Source organism: Saccostrea echinata, unplaced genomic scaffold (assembly GCF_033153115.1).
Source record: "Saccostrea echinata isolate AGI-Se365-2 ecotype Australia unplaced genomic scaffold, CSIRO_AGI_Sech_v1 ptg000052l, whole genome shotgun sequence".
In the NCBI taxonomy this organism is placed as follows: Eukaryota; Metazoa; Mollusca; class Bivalvia; order Ostreida; family Ostreidae; genus Saccostrea; species Saccostrea echinata.
In genome coordinates, this window is record NW_026889801.1 from 8,944,266 (window position 1) to 8,965,564 (window position 21,299).

General features: G+C 33.8%; 3 protein-coding genes across 5 annotated transcripts in view; 2 read left to right on the forward strand and 1 right to left on the reverse strand.

The window, feature by feature from the left end:
- LOC133203839 (baculoviral IAP repeat-containing protein 2-like) overlaps nt 1-21,299 on the forward strand; it is a 267,667-nt gene that overhangs the window by 216,283 nt on the left and 30,085 nt on the right. The gene's annotated exons all lie outside the window — the stretch shown is intronic.
- The window catches only part of LOC133204142 (RING finger protein 17-like), a 65,697-nt gene that overhangs the window by 21,211 nt on the left and 23,187 nt on the right, over nt 1-21,299 (reverse strand). For both annotated transcript variants that reach the window (XM_061339907.1, XM_061339906.1), the window contains 5 exons: nt 4,623-4,832; nt 4,280-4,422; nt 2,876-3,033; nt 2,565-2,737; nt 54-176 (listed from right to left, as the gene is read on the reverse strand). In XM_061339907.1, coding sequence (XP_061195891.1) covers nt 54-176; nt 2,565-2,737; nt 2,876-3,033; nt 4,280-4,422; nt 4,623-4,832 — 807 coding nt within the window. The remainder of the gene's footprint in view (nt 1-53; nt 177-2,564; nt 2,738-2,875; nt 3,034-4,279; nt 4,423-4,622; nt 4,833-21,299) is intronic.
- On the forward strand, nt 9,472-11,622 carry LOC133203879 (uncharacterized). Of its 2 annotated transcripts, XM_061339678.1 has the most exons (3): nt 9,472-9,802; nt 10,320-11,540; nt 11,593-11,622. In XM_061339678.1, the coding sequence occupies exons 1-2, from the start codon at nt 9,499-9,501 to the stop codon at nt 11,528-11,530; spliced, it is 1,515 nt and encodes a 504-aa protein (XP_061195662.1). In that variant the 5' UTR covers nt 9,472-9,498; the 3' UTR covers nt 11,531-11,540; nt 11,593-11,622. The 2 variants fall into 2 exon arrangements, with proteins under 2 accessions (XP_061195662.1, XP_061195661.1); XM_061339677.1 differs by lacking the exon at nt 11,593-11,622 and having other exon boundaries at nt 10,320-11,572.

Sequence of the window (21,299 nt, forward strand, 5' to 3'; positions counted from 1 at the left end):
GGGGGTGGGGGTTGGGGATGAGGGTGGGCGTGGAGCCAGGATTGCTGACTTACTGGCAGTATGTTGTACAGCACACATTCAAAACACTGGGGAGGTAGGTACATGAAGTCCTGTACATCTGCGCGAATCTTGTCATAGGAGAGGTTCTCACAGTTCCCGAAGTCCACAAACTTTACCTTTATCAAATACACAGAACTTAATAAATATTTACATACAGCGTACATGTTTTTTATGGACAGTTTATGTACCTGATACTGTAAACATACTTTTTTTCCCACAAGGTCATAATTCACAATTTCTGCTTAACCCGCAGGTAGAAAATTATGCAGATTTTTCTGGATTGCCATTGGATTCTTAAATGGGCTTTAAGTACGCCATGACAAATTTCTGCAGAAAAATTAAGACCACATAAATAGCTTAAATTAATTCCACCCAGAAAAAAAAGTACATCTACAGTATATATGATGCTTATAAACTGTAAACATATATAATTATATAAATGAGTGTAGTACTCAAAATCTTACGACCTTTTCCTCATCAACAGATTTTCAGCACAATTATAAATCAATTATAAATCTACATGTATTTAGTACATTTTGACCAAAATTACTACATGCATTTGTTTGTGATAAAAATTTGTACTTGTTTAATAATATATTAGCCTGTGTTTGAATCAGCGCACATATCTCAATGCAAAAGACAGAATATATACCGCAAGTTTTGGAAGATAGGACGATACTTTTTTTCTCAGAAATACTGGGGTCATCCTATTTAACGAATTGACCTATCTAAGGCCCAAGTTTACGAAAATTGCCCCAAAATCAGCAAAATTTACATCAATTTTAAAGCAAATCTGTGCCATTTTCGTATATTTTAAAATTACTTTACTGAGAAAAAAATAATAAACAATAAAGAATTAAATATTTATTCCATTGATTTCTTACAAAATAAGTTCCATTAAATATCCGTCGATGTACAAAAAAACTTATTATATCATCAATAATGTCTCAAAGTATATTTACAACATGCTGTGTCCATCTTGTGAAGTTGGAAGTCGCAATTGTTTACTAAAAATAAAACCGCAACCGTATCAAAGTTTAAAATACGGAGGAGTTTTCACAATCGCAATTGTAATTTTTTTTTTAACTATTTATTTGTAACGATTAACTGAAAAAGTATACTTAAATATTTTTTCATTGTCTTGTGATATTTATTTAAATGTAAAATGTGTGAAATAAATTGTTGCCAGTAAATTCCTAAAATTATTTACCAAATATACCGCTAGTCGTAACTACTTTGTTTTATATGCCAAGGGGTACACTGAATTATACAAAGATTGGCTTCTAATAGAATTTTAATTGTCTGACAGATAGTGGGATATACACAGTGTACACAAAGGTGTTAACACCCGTTGGTTTAAACACCTGCGGGGCATGATTAACAGATCCACGTGCCGTTACGGGGTATTAGTGCTATACATCATTGAACAAACAAAACTGTGAAATTCCTGATGACTGTTACTGTGGAATCATTTAAATTCGTGGAGGTCAATGTTCGTGGGCAAGCAAAATTTTATTGGTTCGTGGGGATGTAATTTTGTGGGCAGCTCGTTTATTTGGTAGATTTAATTAATCAGTACGCTGACAAAAAAATGTTCGTGGGGATGTAAATTCATGGGTAAGGTTGACCCAAGAAATACACGAACATTGATCCTCCACGAACAATGATGATACAACAGTAAATTGTGAATGTACTCTCAATCAAATTTATTTTTTACAACAATATCTCATGCAAAATTATAGCATGTTAATATGATTAATTTCCATTGCTCACTGTTACATGTAATAGTCATTTGCGTGTTTTAGCAAATCCCTGGACAAGAAATATAAAAATGGCGGTCATCGCACTTAATATTGTACCCCGGTAAATAATGTCGGAATAAAAGAATGTGTCCACGATGTTCTAAAATGGAAATGATTATTGTTTGATTTTGGGTATTTCCCTAATTATAGCTGTTGTATACTACCATATTTATGTGTTTAACGACAGAGTCAAACAACGACGGCGTTGAACAGGCAAGTTGGAGAAAATGCGTTATATCACAATTCAAGGAAGTTTTAACTATGTTTGTATAGAAGACTATTAAAATGCTGTACTCATAAAAATATCAGTTTATTATCTCAATACGTTAATATCACGGGTTAAGTTAAAGACCTTTACATGTTCTGATACGTAGTATCTACGTAAGAATCTCTAGAAAGTCGATAAACAAAGCCTGGTCCTATCTTCCAAATCGTCCTATCTAAGGATATTTTAAAAATTACGGCTGAAAATGAGCCTTTCGACCTATATACCCCTTTGACATATACCCCAAAACTTACGGTAATAGATTTTAGCTAGTATATGTTTAATTACAGTATCATTCACATCAAACTAATGCAAGAATTTGAGGGCATTACACTGAAAACGCATTCACATTCTGCAGATAGGAAACACTTCATGCTCACTATTCTTACAAGTGTTCTGAATTTAAAATTTCAATATCAAATGAAATTCCGCATTACCTTGACCCTATGGGGTTCAAGGGAGAGAATCTTTGCTCTGTACCAGTGTTCATCCAGATGAAAGTAAGCAATACATGCTTGATTGAGCTGCCAGTTCATTTCTTCATACTTGTGGGGTTCACTGTCCATAAACCTTTTTTGAATAACTTCACTCATGTCCTTGAACTCCTCATCTACAAGTAAAAAGCTCATACGTAGGAAATATAAGAATAGTAGTAATTCTATGCTAGCATTCTTTGTCCACTATCCTTGAATGACAAGGGCATACAACACCCCCTTTCTAAAAATCAATAAAGTGAATGTATTTTAACCTTGTCTGACTTCTTGAACAAAGATGACAGCATCAAAGTTGACATAGACTGGAATTCCTATAAAAGAGCTATCCTCGGGCAGAATGGGTGAGTCATAGAACATGATGGGGTATGTTTTTGGTTGTACCTTCACTGGAGTTTTCTTCCTGGACAAAGCCCTATATAAACAAGTTATACAACTCATCAACAGTCTTTAATTTGAACTTGTGGTACACAAATCAAAATTGAGTGTTCTGCTTTCAGTGCAAAATTATCAAGTATGAAATGCAAGACTAAAGTTTTGTTCATTTGGATTTTTATCATAATTTAACATATAAATGCAAGATCATGTGCATTTTTCACTGTCAGGAACCCATGTATATGTATATCACCAAATATTTACATTTCCAAATATTTTTCCTCCAGATTCTTTGCAAATTAGAAAAAATTCATGTTCTCATGAACTACCTTGGGATGAGTAAGAATATTTCCATAGTGATGTGACTGAAGTCAAAAAATAGTACAAACTTTTTTTTCTTCAAAAAATGATCACTGAATGACAAAAATATGTGGCAAGTCTTCAGAAAAATACTGTAAATTTAAGATATGAATTTAATTTATGAGAATTCATGAGGTACATGAACTACAACGCTTCTCGCCTGCATATTTACCATGAAGCGCTAACGCGCTTCATGAAATATGCCGGCGTGAAGCGTTGTAGTTCACGTCCTCATGAATTCTCAAAAATTAAATTCATCTCTTAATTATATGTTTACGTTTTTATACAATCTGCTGGTCTATTCCTATAGTTGCCTGTTAATAATGACTATATCATAATGAGGCAGATTCACAACTGACATCAGTATCAGTTGTAAGGTTTAACATGCTTCTGCTTGAGCAGAAAGTCGGGCCAGCTTTAAAATAATGTTTGTTTGCCCTCTCCAGACTCAGGATGAAAAAATTGGGCGGTAGGGAGGTGAGAACATTTTTTGTCTCAGAAAATTTCAATTTCAATGCTAAATTTTTAAAATCTATTGTCCAGAATACATTAACAAATATGCTTCCTGGAGGTTAAAAAAAGTTTTGAGCTGTGCCATTTTAGCCAGTCGGTCAGGAGAAGGCAACCAATCAATATTTTTAAAGATGGCCCCATTTCAAACTTTATTTTTACCTATTTCATTACAAGGGAACAAATTTCATATTTTCAGCCATTTATCAATGCATTTGGCATTACTTCTTACACAGAAGTGTTCTGATACTACTCATTTGTTTAGTCAACATAATAATGTATATGTAGACATCCAAATGGTGTTATATTGCAGACTGACATTCGTGAGTTATAGCCTCAAGCTTATCTCAAACAAACAGGTGATATTTTTTGTTAATTTCAACACAAGCCATTAAAGAATAAAAGTGCTCGAGTACCCTGGAGTTGGGATGACCAGTCCTCTATCCTTCATCATCTCAATCAGACTGGTGTAAGATTTTCTAGAGGGCTCCAGGGCACTCTCTGGAACATCTGTTTCCAAGATCAGATCCACAGGGGCTGACATTTCTACTTTTTCACCCTGATACAAAATATAGTGATAGAAAATTCGAGAAGTCTCTCATTCCTGTAATTATCAACTACCATGTTGAATAAATTCAAAATTTTGCTTGATTATTACAAAAAGTTAAAACTCTGTTCAGCTGAAAATTTTATCACTGTTAAAATTTCATCTGAAAAAGTATTTCTGAAGTCTTACTGAAAATTTTTTCAGCTCCTTACCTTTTTCTTTATATACAGTTTCTTGTCCTGGGTTTCTTCCAACATAAACTCACAAGCCGTTCTGGACCAGGTGCTTTGGTCCCCTGCTGGAACTACCTCCGCCAGGTGACAAAGGAAGGAAAAAGCTGCATCCTGGGAGAAATCCTTCCTCAGGCTCCTTAACTCTGAGGTCTGAATGGTCTCCTTGAACCCAAAATCCACTAGAAATACCTAGAAAAATAAGTTATAGGAAATTCTATAAAACTATTAATCATCACAGTATAAAGAGACAAAAGATTTAAGGACCCTCTATACACTAGAGGAAAAATATTTTTTGGACATTGAGGAAATTATAGTGTGTAAAGGTGTAAGTATTGAGCTTATCTATCACATTTTCAATATAGGGTGCCTTGCATTTACCCCTAGGAAAAATGTTCAGACAATGAAGTACTGATGAACATAAATCACTGTTGTTTACTTAAAGGTGCTTAGACACAGATTCAAAGTTAATATTTACTCAAATTTTCTATATAATTTCATGACTTATATGTTGCTATAGTATTTCATATGAAAATTTGATAAAAATCTTATTTTATCTGGAAGTTATTGAAACTTAGAATTTCTGGGCGCTTTTTATAGACACATCCTTGCACTTTCACAAATTTTAACTTTATCCTTATTTACTTTAAAAAGGTAGCAATTTTATTGTTTATTAATGAAAAATATTAAAACTATAATGCAGAAATTTCAGAGTAGAAATGTAGAAAGCAAAATCCCCTCATCAGTATTGTCAGTCCGTGCTCAGTGGTGTGTGCAGAGTTTAACAATTGAACACACCAGGTGACATGTAAACATTAACAACAACAGAGCTCGTGCCCTGTTTAGAAAAAAAGTTTACGTTTCATGGGTGTATTCAATTTGTTAAACTCTGTACACAACTACACAACACTGAGCACGGGCTGACAATACTTAAGTGAGTGGGTTTTGCTTCGCACATTTTTACTCTGAATTTTCTGGATTATAGATGTAATATTATTCATTAATACACAACAAAATTGCTACTTTTCTTAAGTATTAAGGATAAAGTTAAAAATTGTGAAAGTGCAAGGATGTGTTAATCAAACGCCTCCCGAAATTCGTAGTTTCAATAATTTCCAGATTAAATAACGTTTTAATTTTATTTTTGTGTGAAATGCTGTAGCAACATATAAGTTGTGATATTATACAGGAAATTTGAGAAAAAATAAACTTCAAATCTGTGTCTATGCACTGCCTTTAAGTGGGCAAAATATTTGCAAATGAAGTGTTCTATCTATTCATCTTGGCCTATTAAAGTGTTGTGAATACTTAATTTGATCACAAATTAAGTAACAAGAGGCCCATGGGCCTTGAATCGCTCTTCTGATAAACTGTACAACCTATCACTTCTATTTGAAGCTTCGAAGTATCCTGTATATTTACATAAACCCTTGAAATTCCAATTCACACTCTGAGAACCCAAGATGATTCTATGCCAATTAGTACCTGAGAGTTGGTCATGGTGACCTACTTATCACTTGTCATTCTCTGAGGACCCATCAACTAAGTTTGATGATTCTAAGCCAATTAATACCTAAAATGTTTTTTAAAATTATAATCATAAAATTTTATAAGTAGGTCAAAGTGACCTACTTTTCAATTGTTTTACTCCAAGGACCCAAGATGCATCAACTGACAAGGTTTGATGATTCTAAGCCAATTAGTACCTGTAATATTTAATTACAGCCATAAATTTTCAAAAGTAGGTCACAGTGACCTACTTTTCAGTCAACCTACTCCGAGGACCAAAGATGCATCAACTGACAAATTTTGACGATTCTAAGCCAAATAATTCCTGAAAATATTAAATACAGCCATAAAATTTCAAAAGTAGGTCACCGTGACCTACTTTTCAGTTGTTGTACTCCGAGGACCCAAGATGCATCAACTGACAAAGTTTAATGATTCTAAGCCAATTAGTACCCGAAATATTTGATTAAAGCCATAAATTTTCAAAAGTAGGTCACTGTGACCTACTTTTCAGTTGTTGTACTCCGAGGACCCATGACGCATAAACTGACAAAGTTTTATGATTCTAAGCCAATTAGTACCCAAAATATTTTATTAAAGCCATAAATTTTCCGAAAGTAGGTTACGGTGACCTACTTTTTAGTCGACCTACTCCGAAGACCCATGACGCATCAACTGACAAAGTTTGATGATTCTAAGCCAATTAGTACCCGAAATATTTAATTAAAGCCATAAATTTTCAAAACTAGGTCACGGTGACCTACTTATTAGTCGACCTACTCCGAAGACCCAAGATGCATCAACCGACAAAGTTTGATGATTCTAAGCCAATTAGTACCTGAAATATTAAATATAGTCATATAAATTGAAAAGTAGGTCACTGTGACCTACTTTTCAGTTGACCTTTTTTGAGGACCCAAGATGCATCAACTTACAAAGTTTTATGATCATAGGACTTAAAATGTCCAAATTATGCCTCTAAAACGCTTTGAAATCAAATGCCTGCAAAGTTCAAAAAGTAGGTCACTGTGACCTACTTTTTAATAAATATGTTTAATGGCCCCAAGATGCATCATCTTACAAGATTTAATGATTCTAAGCCTCCTCGTATTTGAATTAATGACCTTAATTGTTTTAAAAAAGATTAGCCATAAAATTCAAAAAGTAGGTCAAGGTGACCTACTTTTTAGTTGACGTACTTTGAGGACCCAAGATGCATCAACTGACAAAGTTTGATGATCATAGGCCTTAAATTGTTCAAAATATGCCTCTAAATCATTTTGAAAAAGAATGGCCGCAAAATTTAAAAAGTAGGTCACCGTGACCTACTTTTGAGTCAACATGATATGAGGTCCTTAGATGCACCAACTGACAAGATTTGATGATCCTAGTCCTTATAGTAAGCAAAATATCAACATTTTAATAAAATGTAATTTTTGGTCAACTTTGTGACCTTGAGACCACGCCCTTTGCCCCAGGGTAAATCCCCGCGCAAATTTTAATCTACAACATATCCTCATCCTTTTGTTTAAGTTTGGTGATAATCTGCCCAGTGGTTCTTGAGAAGAAGATTTTTTAGCAACCAGTACTTTTTTTTCTATTTTCCTAATTATCTCCCCTTGTTAAAGGGTCACAACCCCAGTTTTAGTATAAAAGGGAGCCCTTGGGCCAAGGATACCCTGTGACAAATTTGACAATAATTGGCCAAGGGGTTCTTGAGTTATGGCCCATATTCTAAAAAGTTTACGCACACCGCACAAATGGCCATAGCATTAGCTCTTTGAGCCTTTGGCTCAGAAGAGCTAATAAACTTTATTATATACCTAACTGTTTGTCACTCAGTTTTACTGTTGAATTTATGCAATCACTTGACGGTGTGATCCGACGTTCCGGATCACCATACTGTGGTTTTCTGAATCCATATCACCCCTCTCTGAAACTGATGACGTAGCACACAGATAAATGACGTTTTAATTATGGGCATCAAAAAGTTCCCTGACAAATTGGTTTGTATAATGTATAAAAGTTATGTAATTGATCCAAAAAGTTTCCTTTTATTTTATTTTGCAAGTTGTAAAGGGGTATATAATAAATTTATCATTATAACAGTAACTTGATCCGAAGAGCTGTATCACGTCTCGTTGACAGGCGCGGATCATCAGATCAAACTCGACGCTTTGCGTCTCGTTTGATCTGATGATCCGCGCCTGTCAACTTGACGTGATATGGCTCTTCGGATCAAGTTACTGTTATAATAATATATATGTACATTCAATTATTTTATTCTTGACCAAAGAGCAGATCACTCTATTTGCATAAAAATACCACAAAATCAGAACTCTCTAGTGTGCAGTGTATAGAGGGCTCTTAATTTAAAATATTTTTTCCATTTTATTTTTCCTGTATACCCCCCCTTTTTTTTTTACAAGAAATTTTGCCATTAGTAACCTTGTATTTTAATGAAATGTTTCACTTAATATATTAGGAAAGTTGTACTTAAAGTTTCCACTTTAAAAATTGAAGTCTGGGTAGAGACATTCTAAAAGAAGCGAGATTAATTAAAGCATTGTGCAAATTGGCACTGTCAAATTTTCACAACAGGAACTGTAAATTAAAAAAAATAATAAAATTTAAACCTTTCATTTTCTATTATGACCTTATGCTACTTATTAATACTGAAAAATCTTCATTTTTAAAATCCTTTTTTTCCCTTCCAACCAACACCAATTTTTAAAAATTTTAAAATTCCATAAACAGAATTTAAAAATTTCAAATATAGCTTGAAAAGTACCATTTGTATTTTGTCTTCAGACCAATCATGTGAAGCAAAATCAAAAAGTGGATAATAGAAAGTGTTGATAATCAAACAAACTTTCTAGACCATTTATAATGCAAATAAAAATTGGAAATAGAACTTTAGGGATTATTACAATATGTGAAAAAATGAAAAAAATAAAAATAAATAAATAACAAAAAAAAAAAATACTACAAGATCTAAAAATACAGACCATTTACTTAATTTCCAGAGGGGCATAATTTACAAATTTTTATTCTATTGAAAATTCCTTTGTTATATAATTGTATCCTCAGTCCAACAAACATTCTTTATTTCTTTCTTTAATGTTAGAGAGTCTTAAATTGTTTAATCATTAAAAAAATCCTTTCTCTTTACCTTAAAGTGTGCAAGATTGAATTATTTTTGTGTGTGGACACAAGCTTGCATATATACTTTTGTACAACTCTCTACAAGAAAATGATGCAACCACTATATATACATGTAGCTATTTTTGGACAGAGCTGTAGGTTTGTTTACAACACATGCGGCATCAAATTTCCCTCCAACAAGAACATGGCTGCAGTGATGGAGAGTAATATTGGAGGGAAATGTAAGAAACACACAGAGACAATCCAGGGCTTGTGTGACACTTGTGATGAGGTGGTGTGTGTCAAGTGTATGATGGGTCACCATAATGGACACACATTTACCGACCTAGAAGCCAAGGTAGAGGAGAAAAGGGGTTCCCTACAGGACCACATGCTGGAGATGAAGAAGAGAATCCCTGTGTTACAACAGAGGGTGGCTGAACTATCCATACAAGATGATAAGAACCAGAGAGATACAGAGGCTGTCATAGCCAGCATCACACAAAAAGGTGATTTTTTTTTTTTAATTTATTGATTAGAAGCTTTACATTACATCTGATTTTCTTCAGTACCATTTTTTTTCTTATTGGCTTCATGGATATATTTAGAATAGATGTGTAGGAGTGCCCTACAAGCCATCTGACTTTATCAATTTATGCTACGTAGAGGAGGGGGGAATTTTATGAATCATGCATTTAATTTGTTTGTATTTAACTCGATCAGCTAGTACACAGAGCAAACAATGCTTATAATTTTTTGTATCTCTCCTTTTTTTTTCTTTTTTTTTTTTTTTTGATTATAAAATAAAATTTTACAAGATGAATACATTTTAGGCCCAATGTTTTGGAATTTCATAATTTATCATTTACATTTACTATTAAAATGCATAAAGGACTTATCATAATCATGATTTTATGTAGCATGCCTGAACAAACAAACAGTTTAACAGTTAAAATTGCAAAACATCTTTGTAAGATAAGTCAGAAAAAATGTGTCAGAATAAAAAAAATCCCTTAAATCTTGCAGGTGAAAACATCCGCAGCAAACTAGATAACATAATCTCAAGCCTCATAGCTAATGCAGAAAACCAGCGAAAAGACACAGCGAGACAACTCAGTGGTACACAAGAAGTAACAGAAGACCTCATAGCAAAAGGGAACTCATTTCTCGAGAGCGTTGAGAACAGGCTCAAGCACAGTTCTCACCTCGAGATCATTCAGTTAGAAAAAGAATGTGCTAAGCTTTTAATGAAAATGTCCGAGGATCACCTGATTTTCCACGTGGCAACTCCACGATTTGTTGGCGGGGAGGAGAGTGTTGAGAAATTGCAATCAATGGTGGGAGACTTCTATTCGGACCTTGCATCTTCACTCAAACTCATGAGTTACGTCAGAATTGACTCAACACTGACACCTTGTGAATCTGATATTTTCATCTCCAAAATCTGCCAAGTCGGCAACACAGAAGCCTGGGTAAAAGGTTTTAGAGAGGATGAACTCAAAATGTACAACAAACAAGGGAAACTGCTAAAGACACTGCCTTTGAAACCAACATGCCATGATTTTGCCACAACCAAAAGTGGCTTGTTAATGACAGTTGACCCCAAAATGCGCTGTGTTCAAAACTTAAGCTCGGAGGGAGAATCTACAACACTGATAGACTTTCCAGAAGGTTTGTTGCCTATCAGTATATATGTGAACAGAACAAGTGGAAACTTCCTTGTTGGATTGGTAGACAGTTTAAAATACTCCATTGCCTCTGCTCAAAACACACGACTCCTGAAAAGATTCTCTTTTGATGGACAGGAACTACAGACAATACAGTACCAGATCAAAAAGTCTTTCTTTGGTCGGCAGACATCATCCAATATTTTCAGCTACCCCTATCGTATAGCTGAAAACGAACAAACAGGAGACATCGCAGTCATTAACTGGACAGGGGATTTCACTGGCGAGCTTGTGGTCCTCAGTAAAGATGGAGAGGTGATCTTTAGACATTCACAGACAGAAGATGAAGACACCTTTAGTCCCTGGGATGTGGCCTTTGATGTCCTAGGAAATATTGTCGTGAGTGACCGATACGGCAGGAACATTCAAATGTTTAAGATATCGGGAAAGGCCAAATGTATCCTTCACAAGTGCAGTTACACACCCCATGCTATTGAAGCTTTCCCTGATGGCAAGTTGTGGATAGGGCATTCTAATGGGAAAATCAGCATTATCCAGTATATGGAATAGCAAAATCATTGTTATCCAGTATATGGAATAGCAAAATCATTGTTATCCAGTATATGGAATAGCAAAATCAGCATTATCCAGTATATGGAATAGCAAAATCAGCATTATCCAGTATATGGAATAGCAAAATCATTGTTATCCAGTATATGGAATAGCAAAATCATTGTTATCCAGTATATGGAATAGCAAAATCATTGTTATCCAGTATATGGAATAGCAAAATCAGCATTATCGCAAGAATTTGTGATATTAATTCCATGCACATTGTTGCTTTGGATTTTAAAAATTCTGGTTGTGAAGGGTATTCAGCATTTTGATTATCTTCCACTCTGCCTGTCTGCAGGAAGCAAGGCAGGGGTACAATGAGAAACTTTTTAAGTTAAGATTTCATATTTGTCACACTAAAAACTGCACAATGTAGATTGACATTTCTTCATAAAATCTTTTTCAAACCACACACATGGTTTAGATAATATGAATTCAACATCCAACATTCATTCAGAATCTGTAGGTTGAAAAAGTGAATACAAGTGCCAACATTGTGATATATTGTACTGTAAACATTGATCACACATGCACAAGTACCGACTTAAATTGCAAATTTGCTATGCTGATATTTTTCATGATAATGACAAATAAGAACATTTCATCATGCTACTTAGTTTTAGGTAAACCATGTAAACCAAGGCTTATTATCTGTACAGTTTTCTTCATAATTTCTTAATCAATGTTAATTATTCATTTTCCGATAAATCTGAAACTGAAGTTGTTACAAGATTTCAAGAGTAAGGAACTCTGCTAATAAATGAAAAAAAAAAACCCACCTTGGTTTCCTTTATCTTTACCTGAATATTTTCTCCCCTTAAAAATGGTATACCCAATTCTTGGGGGAGATTATCAGATTTTCTAACTAGACTAGCTTTTAGAGTTGGGTATTGTGATATATTGCAATATTTTACAGTCCCTGAAACGTTCTACTTTCCCATTTTTCCGTTCGTTCACCGTGCGTTCACCGTTCGCTCTCCGTTCACAGTTTTGTGTTCAGCGTTCACCGTGCGCTTGCATTCACCGTTCACAAAGCGTTCACCGTTCGCTCTTCGTTCGTTCACGTTGCGTTCACCTTGCGTGCAGCGTTCACTTATCGTTCAGTCTTCAGTGTCATTCGGAACTCCGAAGTGAAAGGACTTATCTTTTTTAAGTAAGGATTTACGGGTTTTGAATTTAATAAATAACATACCATGTTTAAAGAATCATTATTTCATGGGGAAAAAATTATTTATTTTTATTATACTAACTTAGCTGTTAGGTTATTTATAAAATTTATCTGGAAAATAAATGTTGTTATAAGTACATGTATGTACCTATGTAGAACGATGCTGAAAACTTAAATTTAAATACGGGCAAAATACTGATGCTTCAAGCACTGCAACATTTTGTTGTTATGTTAAAGACGACAAATCGTTAATGGATAGATAATAATCAAAGTCAATTAATTTACCAACTGCAGCAAAAATACGAAAATATTTATTTCTATCACATTTTTTTCAAATAATACAGAAATACGTTAGAACTTGTTCTGAGAATGATAAACAGTACTGCGGATATCGATCCAGTTAATCAAATATCTTTAGAGCGAATTAAATTGATAGTGTGGTATAAAAAAATATTTGTTTAAAATGTAATACATTAAAGATTTTTTTTTCTACTTTACCTATATATAAAGTCTTTAATTAGAGAGAGAGAAATGCCTTTATAACATGATTATCATTTATATAACCAAGGTGATTCTCCATTAATGATATTTTTCACCGTAACTTTATATGATTGTCATTCAATATTATTAAGAGCCCCCCCCTTTCCCCTAAACAGTTACTTAGTTAATATTTCCAGTATATTTTAATTAACATTTAAAAAGAAGTTAATGTGTTTTGAAGCACAAAAATTTCAGTCTCCAAACAAACACGCATCTAAACAAAGTCATTAAACAATAGTAGTTCAAAATATACATGTGCCGGCGGTGATATTTTAAATTGGCATGGAGTATGTTTCAAATTCAAGCGGCTTAATTATTCCAAGTATTTATTCCCAATGTATTTTATTTATATATTTATTATTATTTTTTTTTTTAGAAATGTTGGAATCAGATCTAGAAATGATAAGAAAAAATGTTAAAACTTCTTGGAAATACTAACACTTTGCCTTCGGTGTGACGAGACTTTCACACCTGCACAGTGTCGAATGATTCTGATTGACAGGTCAAGCACGTGGACTTCGTGTGAACTTGAAGGAGGAAAATAAAAACTGATTATGACTGTAAAACAAATGGATTTTTGTTGATAAAAAAAAAAAAATGGTTACTTTTACTTTCACTGCCTGATATATTTAGAAAAAATAAAAAAATTTAGAATTTTTGTTTGATATAGGTACAAACATTTGAGGAAGGGAGGAGGGCTAAAACCGAATCTCTCTCTCTCTCTCTCATTTGTCTGTTTAATAAAAACTATGACAGCATATTACTTAAATATCTCAAGTTGTGAAAATTTAATGTATAACAAATAATATGATTGTTTCTTTGTATCATCTTGTCCGATTATAATCACGGCCGGGAAATGTCTACAGATACATGTAGAAGTCTGCTCAATAAATCATCATAAAAATAAAACTGACACATAAATATATTAGTGCATTAAAATTTTAAAATACGAGTGTATTTATGCAATACGTCCACATACCTTTGTAAATTTTTTTTCTCATTATTTTACACGGAATCGCCTTGTATGGTTGTTACAACCATTGTAATTCATTCTATAAGTCCGTAGTTTTCTCTTCTAAAATCAACATTATTTGTAATGGTTCTATATATCAAATAAGAAAAAAACATTTATTTTACAACTAGATTAATTTCATCTGTTATACTACAGCGTTCGGTAAGAATTACAATGTTTTACAGCGATAAAAATCGTGTTATCAAAAAGTTGAATTTAAACATCGTACATATGTTCAGAAAAAATTGTAAGAAACTTAAATTAATAATTTTACTTAATGTGCATGTATCGTCTTTCTTAGGACAATTTTCATTGATTTGTTTATTTATTTATTATTCATTATTTTTTTTTTAGCACCAGGCATTAGAATACAATAGAATAGTTTCAATGCAAGGAAAAGATCAGAGGCATTCCGAATAAATCGTTCATCTTGCGTTCACCGTTCGTTCACCGTTCACTTTGCGCTCGCGTTTGCGCTCCGTTCGCGTTCTGCGTTCGCTCACCAAGTTGCGTTCAGCGTTCACACATCGTTCACTCACCGTTCGCTCTGCGTTCGTTCAGCGTTCGTTCACCGTTCAAGTGGGAAAGTAGAACGTTTCAGGGACTGTACTTTGAATATTGCAATATATTGCAATATATTGTAGATTAATTATCATCGATAAATTTGAGCAGAGACTTTGAACTGCTATCAAGTTCAAAGACTATTTGAGTTTATCTTTAAATCTTAAAGGGGAAAATAAGACATTGCAAGTAATAATACTTTACTTTTAATCAAATACCAGGTAAAATAATGAAACAAAATGAACTCTCTTGGATCTTCACATTGAAAAAAAACTGATTCAGAAGTATATAATTGTATATAGTCTTATAACATTTTATCTCTGTCTTTATTTTTATTAATTTTCCGGGGGGGGGGGGGGGGGGGGGGGGGGGGGTAACATAAAATGTCACTTAAAAATCAAAAGAACACATATTATATGAAAATTTTATTATGATCACAGTCAGCAAGGGCCCCGCCGAGGGGTAGAAATATAAGGGTGCAGCTTACAGAATGATAATTTTGATTACAAAAATTAAAAAATATATGAAGAAGAATATGCAATAACAACTGTATTTATAAAATTTCAAGATAATTCATAAATATCCAACAACCTGTAAAGAGTATCCCTGTATTTACATATTAAGGCAGTAAAAAACATCATATCTATAATTACTCAATTAAATGTATAGTTAAACAAGAATAAAGCATGTGTTTTTTAAAATGCCAGCCTTCAGTGAATGCAAATATCACCCAGGCTTGACCTCAACAAGTGACAAATAAAGATAAGCCTGGAAAATTTTCTGCCCCAGACAAGATAATTAATCCCCTAATTGTACTGCTCTCTCATTTTACAATAAGAACTCTTCAGTTTACAATAAGAACTTTTCCAGTAATGATGGAATGAGTTTCTTATCAGACTACGTGATAAAATTAATAGTATTCTTGAATTTATATACAGCAGCCAAAAAAAAAAAACAAAAAAAAAAAAAATGAATAAATAAATAAATAATAAAAAAAAACAAGAGGCCCAAGGGCCTTAACGGTCACCTGAGTATAATACAACAATTTAGAAGTTAAATACACTGATAGATGAAGCATTGTTGCCCTAGCCCCCCCCCCCCCCCTCCTCAAGAACCCCAAAAACTGAGGCCATATATTTAAAAATTTTGGAAGAGGCATCCTTGTCTATCATAATCATGCACTTAGTTTGTTTAAATAATCTCCAGTAGCAGAGAAGAAGTTTTTCAAAGAATCAATGCATTTTCACTATATAATCAATAGAGCCCCGCCCTAACACCAGAACCCCTGACCCTGGGGCCATGAAATTCACAATTTTTGAAAAGGCATCCCTATGCGTTTAAATAGTCTCCAGTAGCAGAGAAGAAGATTTTCAAAGAATTAATGCATTTTCACTATATAATCAATACAGCCCCACCCTAACACCAGAACCCCTGACCCTGGGGCCATGAAATTCACAATTTTTGAAAAGGCATCCTTATGCATCATAATCATGCACTTAGTTTGTTTAAATAATACCCAGGAGCAGAGAAGAAGATTTTCAAAAAATTAAAGCATTTTCACTATATAATCAATAGAGCCCCGCCCTAACACCAGAACCCCTGACCCAGGGGCCATGGCTTTCACAATTCTGGAAGAGGCCCACCTCCTCATCATAACTATGTACTTAGTTACTTTATTAAATACCCAGGAGCAAAGAAGAAGATATTCAAAGAATTAATGCTTTTTCACTATATAATTTATAGAGCCCTGCCCTAACACCAGAACCCCTGACCCTGGGGCCATGAATTTCACAATTTTGGAAGAGGCACTCTTGCTCATCATAACTATGTACTTAGTTCCTTTATTTAATACCCAGGAGCAGAGAAGAAGATTTTCAAAGAATTAATGCATTTTCACTATATAATCAATACAGCCCCACCCTAACACCAGAACCCCTGACCCTGGGGCCATGAATTTCACAATTTTGGAAGAGGCACTCTTGCTCATCATAACTATGTACTTGGTAACTTTATTTAATACCCAGGAGCAGAGAAGAAGATTTTCAAAGAATTAATGCATTTTCACTATATAATCAATACAGCCCCGCCCTAACACCAGAACCCCTGACCCTGGGGCCATGAATTTCACAATTCTGGAAGAGGCACTCTTGCTCATCATAACTATGTACTTAGTTCCTTTATTTAATACCCAGGAGCAGAGAAGAAGATTTTCAAAGAATTTATGCACTTTCACTATATGATCTATATAGCCCCATCCTGGGGCCAGAACCCCTGACCCTAGGGCCATGAATTTCACAATTTTGGAAGAGGCACTCTTGCTCATCATAACTATGTACTTAGTTCCTTTATTTAATACCCAGGAGCAGAGAAGAAGATTTTCAAAGAATTAATGCATTTTCACTATATAATCAATACAGCCCCGCCCTAACACCAGAACCCCTGACCCTGGGACCATGAATTTCACAATTTTGGAAGAGGCACTCTTGCTCATCATAACTATGTACTTAGTAACTTTATTTAATACCCAGGAGCAGAGAAGAAGATTTTCAAAGAATTTATGCACTTTCACTATATGATCTATATAGCCCCACCCTGGGGCCAGAACCCCTGACCCTGGGGCCATGAATTTCACAATTTTGGTAGAGGGCTCAATGCTTATTACAATGATGCCAACAGTTTGACTGCTTCATGTCCGGGAGTAAAGAAGAAGATTTTTAAAGATTGCATTATTTTTGGTGGTTTTAGCCCCACCCCTCAGGCCCCGGGGGGGCAGGGACCATGAAATTCACAATTTTTGTTCCCCTTCACCCATAGATGCTATATACCAAATTTGGTTGAAATTGGTTGAGCGGTTCTAGAGAAGAAGTTAAAAATGTTCAAAAGTTAACGCACGACGGACGACGCACGACGACGGACAAAAACAGATAGCAATAGGTCACCTGAGCGACTCAGGTGACCTAAAAACCCATATCTTTATGTATATCTTGTTTTTAGAATTCAATAAAATCATAACTCATTGTGTATTTTACCAAAATAAAGTATGAATATTATTTAATTCCACATTTCAGAGAATGTAAACATCATTCAGAATTGACCTTAACTTCAAACAAACTACATTTGCAGACAGAGGTGTTAATTAATCTCAATTTGACAGAAACAGACAATGCATTGGATTTTCTTCAAAAGGAAAGTTAATTAATCCCATGGGACTAGTTGCAGCTTTCATAGTTTACAATAGGAACATTCTCAGCAGTTATCTCTCTTTGCTCTGGCATTCATTCTAATGTAAAGTTTAAGGAATCTACCCCACCACCCCAGCTCCAAATTGGATGACATAGAGAACCAAACTTAGCATCAAAATATGTCTTACTGCCTCTTCAACCAACATACCAAATTTGAACTTAATTGGTTAACTAAAAAAAAAGTTATTAAAAAAACCCACAAAATTTGTGGACGGAAAAATGACAGACAGACAGACAGACGGACAGACAGACAGACAGACAGAGTGATTACTATAGGGCACCCGCAAATCCTTGCGGGGCCCTAATTAAAGAAAAAAATGTTGTGACATATTTTCGAGCGTTTTGGGGAATTGGTCTAACCTGACCTCATTTCACATTAAGACATACAATCAGGAACTGGCCTATATACCTACTGTTTTAATATACATGTTCCTGGTATAGCATAAAGGTGTTTAAAATGGCATGAAAGTTATTAAAAAAAAATAATTAATGCAACATTTCATCAAGTGAAATAAAGTGCCCCGCCACAGCATGATACGCCCGTCAAATATTGTTAAATTATATTATCATAAACAGTTTAGATTCAATTGTTCGAATGACATCTTAGCGAAACAAGGCAGTCTGCAATTTGTTGTAAAGATATAAAAATTAAAATAAAAAATATACAATAAATAATTAGTTTTAATTATATTATACAATATCATATAAGTTTTAATTATAATGTACAATATCAAATTAGTTTTAATTACTTTACATCAAATTTATCTTGAAAGTAAGACTAGCCAACAAGAACAATTCAATATAACACAAGAAATTAATTAAGAGACTGATTCCCTTTGCCCAATTCCCAAGAGATGTAGATAACACCTGCTTGATCAGAGATGCTCTACCAGTTATCTCCTCACACTAAACTCATTAATTTATCTCTAATTTTACATGCAATTTTCTGCTATCAAAATTTTCCTTGACCAGTGCCTGATAATTACACCCATGGGAGAGGTGGAATTTTTCTTGTTACAGATTGCTGTAAAGAACATAATGAAAAAAATAAGACTAGTATTTTCTTGATTTAACACTTTTTTAATAAAGATACTGCAATACTCTGACATCTTTAGGGATTGTGTAATTTAAAATTTAAAAGACATATTTTTTTTTAAAATTTCACTTAAATTAAAGGTCATGTTGACCTTGAAATAGGTCGTGACACACCTTCTACCAAAGATGCATAAACTGGCCAAGTTTTATGATTCTAAGTCTAATAGTTTTCTAGTTATGAGCCGGACAGGATTTTTCCATATTTGGCCATAGCGTCTTTATTTAAAGTCAGAGCGACCTGGTTTTAATGTGCGACACACCTTCTACCCTAGATGTATCAGCTGACAAAGTTTGATAATTGTAGGCCTAATAGTATTAAAGTTATGAGCCGGACACGAAAAAGCTAACAGACGGACGGACGGACATGAACGCTATAACATAATACGTCCCGCCTTAAGACGGGCGTATAAAAATCGGTCCCGGCCATTTACTGGTAATGTGTACATATATATTGAACTTACACTACTGGACTTAAAATTCCCTGATATTCTGAAAAATCTCTGATAAACTCTGATATCCACTGTTTAAGTACTGCTTTTCTCTGTATAAACACTGTACAGTCACTGTACAAAATCCCTGTGCCCACTGTAATCCCCAGTAAATCACAGTACAAACCCACTGTTATTTTCTATACATCCCTGTACTTTACTGTACGTCCCCTCTGTACGGCCCGGTACACCACTGTCTGTCCTTGTACGCCTCCACAGTACAGCACTGTACATCACAGACGTGTACAGTACTCAACTTTTGTACAGCACAGTACACTACTGTTGCTCACTGTACGCGTCCCAGACTGGCACTGTACATCACTGAAGTTCAATGTACGCATCCCAGTTTGGCACTGTACATCACTGAACCATACTGCGAATATTTTAGACGTATTAAATGAATGAAATTTAACTTTTGAATTTCCTAAATTTTATTCTTCTCTTGTTACTTCTCTAATTGTCCAGAAGCCTTTGGTATTTTAGATTTAAGCGAATAAAATATTTATTTCAAGAGTGCTAAATTTGTGCTGTTAGTACACTTAACACACAGTGGCACCATATATAAAAAAGTAAAAAAAATAAATCCTATGAATTATATTTAAGATCATTTAATTGATAATTATGATTCCTCTAGTCTTAAAGTTTTGAATTTACTGAGCAATTAAATTATATATAATAATTATCATTCATAGTATTGAACAATTTTAACGTCACATTGTCATTTTCCATAGTTCGATAATGCGGTTAACAACCTGATTTGGTAGGCAAAGTTACATGTTAAGAATAATTTTGAAACAGTAGTATATTATATATTGTTTAAATATTTTTTTCTCAAAAAATTAAGCCTCTCTTTCTCTCACTCATACATTTACCCTGTCACAATAATAATTATTTTTTTAACACGGCTTGTGATAAAAAACCCAACTAATTATTGTTTGAATTGACTTTGTCAATACAAATAAAATATCAAAAAATGGAAAGAATTATTCAGTGGGTAGGGTGGCTTATCATGGTTATGGGTTAACGTGTACACTCAACAGAAAATGTATAATACCAAACAGGAAAACGGTGGATTAAACAGCGGACAGTAGCCAGAGATTTAAACAATAGGTGTCAAGACTGAGTGTCCTGATATATCAACAAGGGGTGGTTACACAACGACAGGAAGCAATATATTTATAATTTCTTGAGAGCTTCAAACTTAAGATATTTTTAAATTAATAGAAACGCAAATTAATACAAACACAGATTTAGATTGTACGTATTGAGACGTTTATTTTGATATCCATAATCAAATAATTAGATATCAAAAACAAAAATTCAGAATATTTTCATTATTTTAATTATTTATGAAAAATTATTTTTTTATTTATTTATTTTTATTTCTCATTTCGATTGTAGTTTTTTTCTCTTTCTCTAAGTCTTCAAATATAATAGCAAACAAACAACAAAGGGTGTTATTTGAAAATTTAATATTAATAATAATTATTATAGTTATAATATTGAATTAGGACAAAAAAGGTAACATGCAGCTGATGTGTTATTTGCTGTGTAAATAGAAGACTAAGTGCACTTCAGATAAAAGTATACAGAACCTCTCTGTAAGAGAGAGAGAGAG